Source organism: Passer montanus, unplaced genomic scaffold, assembly GCF_014805655.1.
Source record: "Passer montanus isolate IOZ18808 unplaced genomic scaffold, ASM1480565v1 scaffold1, whole genome shotgun sequence".
Classification (NCBI taxonomy): domain Eukaryota; kingdom Metazoa; phylum Chordata; class Aves; order Passeriformes; family Passeridae; genus Passer; species Passer montanus.
In genome coordinates this window covers 19287155-19301008 of record NW_024356504.1, presented here as the reverse complement: position 1 = coordinate 19301008, position 13854 = coordinate 19287155, and the positions used below count along the sequence as shown (strand labels likewise).

Below are 13854 nucleotides of genomic sequence, written 5' to 3'. Positions count from 1 at the left end.
TGTACAGAGTATCTGGAAAAGCCTTATGATGCTTTGCTCCTTCAGAGTGGCTTAAAAATACAGAAAAATAATTTTCACTATTGATACTTATGAAGGTTTAAAAGTATTTAAATACTTTATAAATATAATAATTTTCTCTCTGTTATTTTATGTTTCTCAAAGCAGTTTTATAAACTAAAAATTATAATAATAGCAGGAAAAATAATAGTAATAATTGTAGGGAAATCAGGAGCAGTAATGACTGCAAAACTTCCAGCTCTTGAAGGCAGTTTTCAGGTGATCCCAGAATAAGCTGTTCTCTACTTGGCAACCCTTGTGAAATTCTCAGTGGTTTTAACAAAGTTGATTTTCTCTCTTCTCTGATAGTTTTCTGTCTTTCTGTCAAATTTTCTGCTCTGAATTCCAAGCAGAGTGCCATGATGGGAAGGGCTCAAAAAGAGGTGAGAAATCAAAGGCAGATCACTTTTCCCCCTTCCTTCTCTCTCCCACCTTGGAATTGTTTGGATTTGGTTTATGGAGAGTAATACATTTAATTTGTCCTTACCAATCTACTCCACATCAGTTCTTCTTTTTCATGGTTGAAGAAGGTGGTGTGGTCACCATAACCCCAGCTGATGGGAGGGACACAAATGTTCTCTGTGGAGTTAACTCCAAGCCAGATGCATCCTGAGATCCCCCCATCTGTTCCCCATCTCAGTACATCTTTCTGATACTGAAGATGCTTTCTGAGATCTGTGTTCCTTTGGCTCTGAGATGTATTTTTGTTCATTCTGAAAAGATGTAATGGTCCAGAACTTGTCCCCTTTTCTATTAATAAATAAGAGTGGAGGAAACAGAAATAGTTTCCATTTGAGCAGTGTGTTTATTAAAGAAGTAAATGCAGTTAAGTGAAAAGTTAAGATATTTTGTAAGATATCTTGTAAGATATTTTTAAGCAAAGTCTTTACACAGCTTGCACAGGCTTGTCAGGTGGCAAAATGGCAAGATGGTGCCTGGTCCAAGGAAGGGTATGTTAGACCTGGGATTAAAGTTCATGAGCCTAAGGCTCAGGTATTCCCATTCCAATGCTCTTTGTTTTGTGCCTCTTTTCCTTCTCCTTTCCCTACCTTCACCCAGTCCCAAAGGAGAGGCTCAGGCAATGTTTCTCCTGCCCTGCTGACACATGCCTGGGGTTGCTGGGGCTGACTGCAGCCCAGGCTCCCCACCTGCCCAGCCTCAGTGCTGCTTCCCTCTGCTGCTGGGGTGGATGCAGGGCGGGGAGCCCCACCTGCAGAGGCTCAGCACACCATGGGCTCAGCTCAGCTGCCTGCCAGGGCCAGAAGCTGCTGATGTGCAGGTGGCACTGCTTCATGCAGAGCTTTTCCAAGGGCAGCATGAAGGGGCCTTTTGGGTAGGCAGTGATGCAGAGTCCTGTGGAATAATTAGAGAGGAACAGTTAACTCTAATTAACACGTTTTATTGCCAGACTTCCCATAAGCCCCACAAATCTCTCTGAAGGTTTATTGCAGCTTTAATGACATTGTTTTACCATGGAGATATGAGTGAGAGTGGATGAATTTACCACAGACAAAGCTTGAATAGGGCTTAGGGATGAAGTGGGAGCTCCACAGCTTTTGGCTTCCAGTTTGTCCTTTAATTTATTAGGCCTGTGAGCCTCTGTTTGTACATGCATGTATTTCATGACTGGGGGGTACTGCAGACAGCCCAGGTAACCACAAACAGCAGCTGAGCAAGTGGGGAATCCTCATGGCAAGGTTCATGGCTATTCATTTAAACATAATTTTGTTTTATTTATGAACTAGAAAGGCCCCAACAAGACTCCAGTGGCTGCAATTTGCTTAACAAGTCTCATCACCATGGCTTTTGTCTTCATTGGGCAAGTGAATGTTCTTGCTCCCATAGTCACCATCAACTTCATGCTGACATATATTGCTGTGGACTATTCCTATTTCTCACTATCCTTGAGCTACAACATTCAGCAGAAACCTGAAGAGATCCAGATGGGAACTGCAAGACCTGCTCACTCTTCCCAGCCTTTAATTTTCAACAAGCCCCCCAGCCGTGCAGCAGATGGGGTAATTCAAAGCAGATCAAATGGCACCTTGCTGGAATTCAAAAAAGACATGGACCAGCTTTTTAAACCATTTTTTAGTGAACCAAGTACTAGTAAAAGAGAAGGAGCTAAGAATTTAACCCAAAAGGGCAAACAAAAGAAGACAAAGAGGCCGGCCAAGCAGACATTACAAGACAGCTTTCTCCTGGATCTGCATCACGATGCTCCCCTGGCTCAGAACGGCTGGGATGACTCCACGGAGCCCCAGGGGAGGCAGCAGGACGTGGATGAGCAGGGCAGCCAGTGGGATGCAGGTCTGGGCTCAGCACCCCCTGTGGATGCCCAGCACATACCCAGGAGGCTGGAACAGGGGGAGCAGCCCTGCAGTGAGGTGATGATGCTCCCTGGCCCAGGGGGAGAAGGTAAGGGCTGTAGGAGATGGGCATCTCCCTGTTCAGAGGAAATTCTTTATAACCTTGGTCCTCCCAGTGCTTTCCTGAAGGCAGGCATGAAACGAGCTTTATATGGGGCTGTCATTCAGTGATTCATGGCAATAATATCATTTATTCCAGGTGAGGGTAGAGTTCATTGCAATGCATCACAGGAGAAGTTCCAATGCAATTTCCTACAGAAGATTAATCACAGGAAAGCAGGCAGGACTAAATTTAGTGTTGGGTTGTTTACGATATACTCATAATTCTTCACAGGCATGCTGAATGCTGCACATTAAAAAGGGTTTAGGTGCATCTTGGGATTTATTTCATCCTGGTGTGGGGTAGGATGGTTGGAGCCCTGTGACTAAAACTCAGGCTAGCTTAATGCAGTGGTCCCCACAACACAGGTGGAGTTTGTAACTCAACATCCATAGGTAGATCCAAATTTGTTGTGTTGGTGATGTGGGTATTTGATACAGCACCTGTGATACAGCACCTGTTGCTTTTATTAATGGGCCACTTTCTGCAAGCTTGGTGTGGGGTTTCATTAGTGCTGACTTCCTGATACCAACAGCCCAGCTATGAAATTCCATCTTTTGAGGGAGGAAAGGAGAGCATTCCTACAACATGGAATAAACTTTAAACATTAAATAACTTTTAAACTCAACATCCATTCATAAAGATCCAAATTTGTTCTGTTGGTGATGTGGGTATTTGATACAGCACCTGTGCGTGGAGTTTGTTATTCCCAGTGCTGCAGTGTTTCATCAGCATTAGTCAGTTAAGCTTCCTAAGCCCCTCTGAGGGAGGAAGGTATTATTCTTCTCATTTCACAAATTGTGAAACTGAGGCAGAGATAGACAGATGTGGCCTTCAAATGGACTTAGTAGCAGAGCTGGCAACTTTTTTTGTTTTTTTCCTTGCACTTATTTTCAGTTTTCACAAAACCTTTCAGTTTTGGAGGTTTTGTTTTAACTCTGTTATACCCAGCTGCCAGCTAGAATTTTTGCTTTGGTTCCTGGAATCTGGAAATGTAAAGTAGAGAAAAAAAAACCCCACATTACAGCACCTTTCTAATTTTTTTTTTCATTTTCTCTAGAATCATCTATAAAGCAACAAAATCCAGAACTGGGAATTCGGCAAATACCAGAAATGGTCTACTCCAAATTTTTCAGTCACTGGATTTCCTTTGCTGGTGTAAGTAATTTTCTTTTATTTTGAGCAGTGTTTTGTGATAGTAGAAAACAGAGGGACATTCATCCCATACTGCAGTGTAAATACCAGTTTACACTGGTAAAAGTACCTTAAATAATGGCTTTTGATTCTCATATTCCAGGTCACCTGAACTAAATACTTAAGCTACCACACATCCAGCAGCTCAAATTCAGGGCAAGCCCAATGGCAAATTAAATTAAATAACAGGGAAAACCCCAAACAAACAAACTCCAACCCAACTCAAAAATACACATTCAAAATCTGGAGTCTTAGGACTTTAAAGATGCATGGATGCATGGAATAAAAAAAAATCAGTGTCCCTCTTTTCCCTGTGTGCCAGTCTGCTTTTTCTTGCTGTGTAATGAATTGAGACACCATCTTCAAAGCTGTGTTGCTTTTATTAATGGGCCACTTTCTGCAAGCTTGGTGTGGGGTTTCGTTAGTGCTGACTTCCTGATACCAGCAGCCCAGCTATGAAATTCCATCTTTTGAGGGAGGAAAGGAGAGCATTCCTACAACATGGAATAAACTTTAAACATGAAATAACTTTTAAATAGCTTCTGCCTCAAGTTGCTGAGAAGTTTAAGACATTTAAATTCATCTTGGGAAAATGGATTATTGGGCAGGTGACAAGGAAAGGGTCAGATATAATTAAGGAATGAGCAATATGGCTTTGCTGCATGGATGAAATGTGCATAGCTGTGCATAAAATGTAACAAACCCCTCAAACAACCCAACAAACCCCGTTAGTTTAATCCTCAGATGGAGCTGGACACCTGCTTTTCAAATTCAGGGCTGGGATGGGATTGACAATGCAAAATAAAATCACAAGAGCAAAAACTGGATGTGTTTATTCATCCTGACTCCTTTCCCTTCTGCCCTCTTTGACCTTCACCGATTGTGTAAGTTTGGGACCATTTTAGTTCTTTCTTTGTGTGCTGCCCCTTGCTGTTCCAAACACCTCCCATGGAGATGGTACCTCTGTCCCTGTTTGTATGCAACTTGAGCCAAATCTCCTCCTGAGCTGGTGAGCCTCTGGATGCTTCTCTGGGAGAAGCCCAGGCAGAGACCCACGCTGCCCCTGGGAGTCAGGGTAGCTCACTGGAGCTACCTCCATGCTGCTGAAGGTGACACTGTAAACCTGTGCTCTCCCTCCTTTTCGGAGTGAGACCAGACGAGGCTCCCTGTAACATGGAAACCTGAGCTCTGACTGCCCACATGGTCTTACCTCCCAGACTCTGGGGTAACCCCAAACCGTGTCTTTCCAACAGGCAATTGTGTCCCTCATCATAATGTTTGTCATTCAGTGGATCTACACCCTGGTCAGCCTGGGAGCAGCAGTTATTCTGTATTTCTACATTGGCCAAGTCAGCCCAGGACTCCCTCTTGGTGAGCTTTTTTTCTCAGTATTATTAAACCTGCTTTAAAATTCATTAAACTTTAATTTAACTTAGGAACTGAGAATCTTGTGTTTAATATGCAGGTGACACAGTAAATGATGACAATTTATTTCATTGCTGTTTTAATACATTTTCTCTCTGAGTCTTTAATTTTCTGTTAGATTCTAGCTGTAACTAGCGTTGGTGTGACAGTTTGAACATGGTGTTTGTTGCTCTATTGTATCATGCTTCAAATGGCAAAACCAGATACTAAGATTTGATAGGGATGGCATTTTGTAAATGTACCCCAGCAATGAGAAAAATCTGCTGTAAATAAGTTTTATTAAACCCAATCTAAACCCACCTGAGAGAAGTTTAAGGAAAATGGCAATTATGATGAGTGTCCCATCAAATCTCAGCATTCATAACTGTGGAACAAGAGAGCCTTTTGATTCCAGAGCTAAACACGTTGAATATGGGCTGAATGGGAACATAATCTGGGAAAATACTTTAAGGCAGAGAGCATTAGAAAGATCTGTGCACATGATCGGCTTAAACGAGTTCAGAATTAAACAGTGGAGCACATTCAGCAAGCAGCCCATGAGAGCCCACAGCTCCTTGGCAAGGCCAGTGGGGGGGTTTGCAGTGCTCTGTGTCTCTGAAGGGAGAGACATGGTGTGGGCATCCTCACCTGCTCATGAGTCCCTCCATCCATCCATCCATCCATCCATCCATCCATCCATCCATCCATCCATCTGCAGGTGTGTGAGGTGCACAGCTGAGTGCGTGCCTGGATGTGCAGTTTTTTGTCCAGGATGAGAAAAAAACAAGTATGATATATGAGTTCATATGCAATATGTGCAGAAATAGCTACCTGGGTTTATTTAGGTGAAAGTTTATTAGACAGTAGGTAAGTACATACTAGATTTCAGAAATGCACATGATAAGAAACAAAAAACTAATTACCACCTTCTAAACGTTGCTCAACTGTTCTTTTTCTACTCTTCAGTGATTTTCTTTCAATCTGTAGGGGATAGTAGAAAAGAGCTGAGATTGTGGAGAGTAGCTTCTAATTTGTATCTTTTGAAATATATGTAAGTTTTAATCAAGTTGTTTATGGCCCCCATTTATCAAACAAAACACAAATATTGTTTTCAGGTGTTGGAGTATATTTTGCCATTGTATACTCACTGTATTATATCTGTAATCTGATTTTGAAATATTTATCAAAAATGACTTTAATGAGAATATCTCTGTCAGTGTGTAGAGGGTTTTGGAAGCTGATCTGAGAAATAGCAGCATGATTAGACATTTTGTTCTTGGTTTCTTTTGCACGTGCATTCTCATGCATACAGTGAAACAATGCACGGCTTTGAAAATGTTAGAAGTGAATGCTCAAAATTCAGCCTGACTTTTACTTGGCTGCGAGGGAATGTTATTTTGTGGTCACAAGGCTCTGATGATCTGTGAGTTTGTTCTTCAAAGGATCAAACAGCCCTTCTGTCTGGAAAGGCTGGGAGACACTGGCCTGAGATGAAGACCCTGGGAGGAGAAGTGCCTTGTGGTTGACACATCCCTTCCCTCTCTTCCTCCCCAGCAGCCTAAGCCAAATCCAGCAGGCACTGATGGGACTTGGCTCTCCCTGTCCCTCACCAAACTTCTCCTGCTGCTTTTGCTTCCAGCTCTGGCACTTCCCTGCCCCTGCAGGGACCCTGTGCAGGAAACTAACTCTACTGAGAAATCAGAAAAGCAATCAGTGTTGGTGTAATAACTGAGCCAGCTCTCTGTGGGGTCAGACAAGAGGAAATGAATGGTGAGACCACAGCCACCCTGGCTGAGGTTGGCTGAATGGCTCCTCCTGTCTCCCCATCCCTGCAGTGGGGATTTTTGCAGTCCAAGGTGTGAAAGGCACTGTGGTGGGTGTCTGGGCTTTGCTCAAGCCTTACTGGGATTTAACAAGTTGTTGGGTTGGGAATGCATGGCTGTTCCCCATAGGAAATTTGGGTTCATACCTGGACAGTTGTTTAAAAGCCACAGCATGTAGGAAGACTGCAGGAATGTTCTCACTATCACGAAATCTTTAGGTACTGCAGGCTAATAACAAGTGTGCTGGTTTGAGATTTTATGCAAAAATTCAGTGGTGTAATGCTATTATGAGAGAATTAGCAGCATACTGACTTCTTGTGCCTTTTCTCTGTAGGAGCAGCAGCAAATTTCAGTTTCTTTGGCTGGATTAAGTCGGTTTTGATCACTTCATGCAGGTTGGTACCAGTCACTTGGCAGTGACCAACCCACTGCTCCTTGTTCCCGTGACCCACTAATGAGCACAGACAGGGCTGGAAGAATTGACTTGCTTATTACCCTAAGCAGTCTTTCTGCCCCTTCTTGCATACTCAGGGTTATTCTTGCTTAATTGTAAAAGCTGTAAAGGGCTGCTTGCTCCCATTAGCCTGGCATATGGTTGGCTGTGTATGTGGGGAAGCAGGAGTCTCCTCTGCTTTGTGAGTGGGAATGTCAGCTGATAAATGTATCTTGGTGCCTGAAGCTTTATCCTACCCCAAAGGTCTGTGCTCAAAATCTATGGCTCAGGTTGAACTGGGAAGTTTGCAAGGAAATTAGAAATTTGAGACTCCTTCTCTTCCACCCATCATTCACTGAAAGCAAATTCCTCTGGTAGTGGTGGAGAGAGGAAATCTGGGGTAGCGGAGCTGCAATAACTTTAGGGCAAATATGATAAACAGGGTCTTTGGTGAAGGAACCCTTCAGTATTGAGTTTGCATGGGACTGCAGTAGCATTGTCTTGGGGTTTTGATGGCCAGAAGACCTTGAGGGGGTTTTTTGGTTGGTTATTAACTAATTTTCTTAAACTTATTTGATGCTATTAATTATTAATTCCATCACACTGGGTTTCCTGTAGCAGCTTATGAGCACCTCTGCCTCTGAGCAGTGGGCTTTGAGTTTCTCAGTGGTTTTCTCAGAGTTTTCCCTCTGAGTGGGCTTTGAGTTTCTCAGTCTGTTGAGTTTCTTTTTTGCTGGGGTGAGTGAACACCGTAGTGAGGATTGTGCAACACGAGCTGCCATGCATTATATGTGCCAATTTGCTGGCTCCTTCAAAATAAATGAAAGTCCAGGCAATTAAGCACATTGGTCTGTCTTGCCAGGTCCTGTCTCTGCCCACAGTTCCTATAACATGACCACACATTTTGGTAAGCAGAGGTGGTTAGGGAGAGAAGCCAGGGGTGAGGGATCTCTCTGAGGTCCCCATGGTAGGCCTTAGACATAACAGCACTTAATTTATACCTTAATTTAAACCATTTAACAAAAGATTCTTATGGAATTATGATGCCTTTGCATCTTCTCAACAGGTAAATGATTGAACCTTGAGGAGTGGGGGAATCAGCACAGGCTCTGTCATTGGCACTTGGTGATGATCCTCCAAGTATAGCAAACTTGAGAGTTCACTGCTCTGAGAGGTCTCACTCAGAGGGAGGTGCTGGTCCCAGCCCACTGTGGGCCAGGAGAGCTCAAAGGGTCTCGCTCTGGGCTGCTGCTTACTGTGTAGCAAGAGAGTTGGCTTTGCTCATAGTAATTTTCCATCCTGGCCAGTTTTTGTCAGCAACTTTCTTTGAATGCTCTATAACAAAAAGGTTCTTCCACTTGGGTTGTTACTCATGCAAGAAAAGTAAGTTTCCAAGGATATTCACTAAAAACCAGGAGCTGTCAGCATTAGCTCCCTGGAGCAGACAGTTTCTGATAAGCTCAGGAGGAGCTGAGCCCAGGTGCTGTTTGCCAAGGCTCAGGCCTAACAAGCATTTCTCAGATCACAGTGCAGCCCAAGGGGCAGGGGAGTGGGATGCACCACCACATGTGCTTTCTGAATATCTCTGAGTAAGGGATTGTCCCCTGTCCCCTTGCACAACATCTACTGGACTGGTGACACGAGCCCAAGCCAAGGGTGAGGAGTTAGGGCTGGGAACAGGGTAAGTGGGGCCATGCTGAAATTCTGCCAGAATTACTCATGGCACTGTGAGCCAGACCCTGCTGCTTCATGCCCCGGGCAGCTCTGTCTGCCTCCACCTCAGGCAGACTTGTGGCTGGTCATTTGAGCTCTCTGTGATGGCAGAACAGCATTTTCCTCCCAGCTGTCCTTTGGTGTATCTCAGTCATGTCTCCTGCCCGTTGTCAGAACTCCCTGTGGGAGTCTGGTTGAGGTGTGGGCTTCATGGAGAATGACCACACGTGGAAAGGAGAAATTATCCCTGCCTCTTGTGTGCAGAGGTGCTGTGGTCCCAGGGGGATTTTATCTTTGGGTTACCAGACCAACAAAGTCCTTGGTTCTTAGGTCAGTGCAATCGATGCGCAAAGACCCTGCCCAGAAAGGCTGAGGGGAGATCTGGTGAGTGCCCAAGGTGGAAACTGATCCTGGTTTTCTCCTCTCAAAGAGTGCAATCTCTGGGTCAGCCAGCCAGCTTGGTCACCTTATCCTGGTGCCAGGGCTCCTGCTCTTATTGGCACAAAGACACCTTGGGCTCTGCTTGGGAGTGGGGTCACTTAAAAGCCCATCTACCTTGTGCTGCAAAAAATTGCATTGAAGTAATTTAGAAGTTTTTTAAGAGCCCTGTTTTCCTGAAATCTAGTCAAGATATTTTAATGAATTGGAGAAAAAGAATGAATTCCATTAAACTGTAAGGGAGTTGGAGGCAGCCAAGTGTTCTTGACACCTCTAAGGCTCTTAGGTGCTTGATGAGGTCTTAGTGCTATATTTGTCTTACAGTTTTGATTTAAAAATGCCAATAAGGTTTTCTTAAAATCAGCTTCTGGGATAAGAGATTGCAGGAAAATCTCCTGTTTTATATAAAAGTTACAAAAATTATTACAATTTTTTTATTGCTTGAGAAACCATAAAAATTATATTTTTCATTAGAAATGGTTTGTGCTCCTTCTCTTGCTTGGTGTGGAAGGTGTTGACATAGCCAATATCCAAAGAGGAAACCCATTTGTTACAAAAATGTTTATTTTGCAGGGTATACTTGGGGAAAGGGAGAACATTTTTTTTTGGTGCCTTCTAAGGAAAATGCTCTCAGGTGAACTCTGTGCCTCCAAGGGGCACCGAGCAGGATTTAGCCTCTTCTGGAATCACTCTGCCTTGCTGGCACAGCCGAAAGCATGGCTGGTAATGGACAACAAACATAGGGTGATGCAGGCACCTCTGCTTCTCTGTTTGCAGGAGAAGGCCCACTCCCAAGGAGCAGATCGTGGTGACACCATCCTTTGCAACAGTTGGCATGGAGACCAGGCAGCTCACCGAGGAGAACGCAGACTTCGCCTCACGGGACCGCTACCACCAGTCCTCCCTCATCAGCAGGGAGGAATTTGGGAGCCAGTTCCAGTCAAGGACAAACACACACACACACACACACAAAAAAAAATATCAATCCATTACTTCAAAAAGCATTTAGAAGTGCTAATGGCTGCCACGGGTGCCTTTTGAAATACTTGAAAGTACGCACAAAGGATGTGAATAGCTATTTATGTATTTGAGGCTTGTTTGTTTATGCAAACTACAGCATTGCTGGGCTTCAAACCTTACCCAAACTGAGGGGAGAAAATGGAAATGAAAGGGCCAGTCCAGAGAAGTGATGAGTTACTGAAGACAGTATAACCCTTTTAAAGAATTCAATTATAAGCCCTATTGAGTTCTAAAAACGGTTGCTGCTCTAAAAGCTTACAACACCCCATTTCAGATGTCCTCTGGGTGACTGGGGACACTCTGCCTGGGAGCAGTGACGTTGACAGCAGGAGCCAGTGCCCCACTCCCAGCTGTGCCACGGATGGATGCGACCTTCCAGGTCAATTCACTTCTCCTCTAGGCATGAATTTCCCTGCTTGCAATACAGTAATTTTCTACCTCAGCATTTCAATTACCAAGGTCTTAGAAAGTATTTTAAGACATTAGACAATAGGCCAGAATCAGTGGCAAGTACGAGAAGATTATGAAGTATATTCACAACTGAAATCGCACATTTAAATGCAGTAATGCAGATTAATGACCTCTTCTGTAAAACTGTGAAATTATGTCTTAGAAGCTGTTCATAGTTATTTCCCACATCCTTTCTGATGTGAGAGCTGAGACCTGGTGAAATAGCTAGGCCCACTTAGAGCATCTCCTGGCTGAAGGGACAGATGGTTCAGAATTGCTTTAGAAAAAATAAGTTTACCCCCAGCACCACACATCAGTTCTGACATTACAAGGAGGGGGAAATCACTGCCTTTCACTTTGTTTCATCTCTGATAATTCCAGCCTTTAGATTATTTATTTCTCCTTCTGTGCAATAAAAGCCTGAGACACCAGGAACTCCTCTCTGTCCATTCTGTGGCACTCTCAATGCCTTTGAGCACCATTCCCCTTGCCAGAGAAGTGCCCTGGGGTTGCTGGGTGGGGGGTCCCATCCCATGGCCTGACCAGCTGCAGCTTTGGCTCTTTCCTTTTTCTTACAGAGGGAGGTACAGGAGGCTTTCTGCTGACATGGAGAAAAGAGCCACCTTGGCGCACTGCGCAAAGTGTATTCATTTTTCAAGGTTGCAGGTCTTTGACTAAGTGCTTTTAACTTTAATTATCTCAATAGAGGCAAGAGGAAAGTTGTGTTTGTGTGACCTGCTCTGACCCACCTCAAATTAGTCACTCAGTGTTGGAAACACCTTTCCAGGATTCCTTCCTGCCTGCCTCTTGCTGTTGGTTTCCAAAGAATCTGAATCTGCTGTGTGGATTTTGGGCCCATGTTGAAGATTCTCCTGGGGCCAGTGGCTCCAGAGAGCCCTCCCTGTGCTTGCAGCATCCTTAACCTTGGCAGATACCCCTGTTGTGCAAACCAAACACTCCTTGCTGCTGCCCCACTGCTGGCAAGCTGCTTGGTGCTGTGTTGCAGTTTCATACCTGACCATAATGCCATTAATGTAAAATCTTGTATTTCACAAAGTCCGGTCACAGGCGTGGTCCCTTTCCTCCCGAGTCAAGGATTGCTCAGCTCCACATTTCTCTGTAGCTTGAAAAAAACCAAAAAACAAACCCAGAGCATGGCATGAAGAGATTAAAAGGCAGAAATTCCTAGGTAGCTTCTTTGCTGGCTACTAAACAATTTCATTCCCTCCTTAAAATAAGCCATGAGTTAGGAGATCCAGAGAGGGAGGGTGGGGAAGGTCCTTGGCTGTGCATCTCGCTCACTGAGGAGTTGCACTGGTTGAAGCCAGATAATTTGGTGGAGAGTGTTTGCCTCCACGTGCTGCTGCTGGAGAAACTCTATCACCTCCTTCACTGACACCTCCACCACCCCAGCAGGAAGCAGCTCCTTCTATCACCTGGTAAGCACAGGCACCTGCTCCTTCTCTTGGAGCTGCAGGGAGAGATTCATCACACAATCCTTGCTCCATTTCAGGTTAAGAGTACAACCTTCCATGCTGATCTTCCCTGGAGCATTAGCTCTGGTGCAGTTAATGGTAAGAGTGCCAAGAAGCCTTGTTTTAGTAATCTTGCAGTCTGGGTAGCATTGGAGACCCCATGAGACACTACAGGAACACAGGGCTTTGCACATCAAGGAAACTTTTCCGGCAGGAAAGAAGGAAAGCAAGCAGTTGTACAGCTAAAGATCACGGTGTCACTTCAAAAATGGTTGTAGCTTTGGTAGCACTCTAAAAAAAATGGGTGAAATTAGGTGGGCAGGAATTTAGCATCTTCATATATAGTGGCTGAAGGGAAGAAATGTGGGGGGACTGCTCCTGTGAGTGGAAATGTGCTGCTTTCATCCCCTCAGAGCCCAGCTGAGCCTCCACATGCTGGGGATTTCATGAAGCTTCAGATTCCCTGAAGGTGAGTTTGGGGCCCAGCTCTGAGCATCAGGTGCCTTGTTGTACATCAAGGTTGCAGCTTGGCTAATGCAATTATGGAAAAGCCTTATGGTTTTTAAAGCCATGTGAGCTTTTTTATAATCTATAATTATTTTCCTTTTGGTTTGAAATTTTATTTTTTTAGTTATTATTATTATTATGCAAGAAATGAAAATGTTCTGCAATGGGTCAAGGTGTGAAAACATTTTTTCTTGAGAGAGATGTGGATATGGCACATGGTTTGGTTCCTTTTGGAGGCTCCAGCTGGTGGCTCTACTTTTGATGGTTTCCTTTGCAGAGCATACAAGCACAGAAGGCGGGTGGGGATAAATATTTTATTACTTGCCTTGCAGTACTGCCTGGAAGCTCATGCTGCATTTATGATCCCTTAGCACTAAGCAGGTCCAGAAATTGGAATTTTATGCCTCAAAAAACTTCCAGCACAAATAGTCAGGACTAAGAATGGGCAGAAGAAAAGTGAAGTTTTGTTGTGATATTGGCATTAAGAGACAGTTTCTCAGTTGGTATAAATTGTCATCCACCTGGATCTGTGTCCCATTAGGAGCCTGCACAGGGAGAATCAAGCTCATTAAATCCATATCTTAGCTCAAACTTCTCTTTCTTTTTTTTTTTCACTCTCCTCTTGGCTTCTCTTTATCAGCCTTGAATTTCCCTCAATGATCATTGCTGTGTATGGTGGCCAAAACATCACAGACCTCCCATGGTCACTTCTTCACAGCAGATAGCTGTGACCACAGTGCTGAAGCAGCAGAAGGGTGACAATATGAAATGATGCTTGTGTGCATGGCTGAATTAAGGCACAGGGGGCTTTCTGTGCCCTATGAGGTGGTTTGCTCTCGCCCATGTGCCTCAGATTTAGTTTCAGACAGGC

At 44.2% G+C, this 13854-nt stretch overlaps 1 protein-coding gene across 3 annotated transcripts in view; it reads left to right on the top strand.

The window, feature by feature from the left end:
- Positions 1–11427, top strand: part of SLC12A8 (solute carrier family 12 member 8) — a 54876-nt gene extending 43449 nt beyond the window's left edge. For 2 of the 3 annotated variants that reach the window (XM_039700887.1, XM_039700895.1), the window contains 5 exons: positions 1803–2475; positions 3587–3684; positions 4974–5091; positions 7282–7342; positions 10309–11427. In XM_039700887.1, the coding sequence (XP_039556821.1) occupies positions 1803–2475; positions 3587–3684; positions 4974–5091; positions 7282–7342; positions 10309–10540 (1182 nt within the window). In that variant the 3' untranslated portion in view covers positions 10541–11427. The remainder of the gene's footprint in view (positions 1–1802; positions 2476–3586; positions 3685–4973; positions 5092–7281; positions 7343–10308) is intronic. The other variant, XM_039700903.1, reaches the window with a different exon arrangement.
- The last annotated feature ends 2427 nt before the right edge of the window (positions 11428–13854 follow it).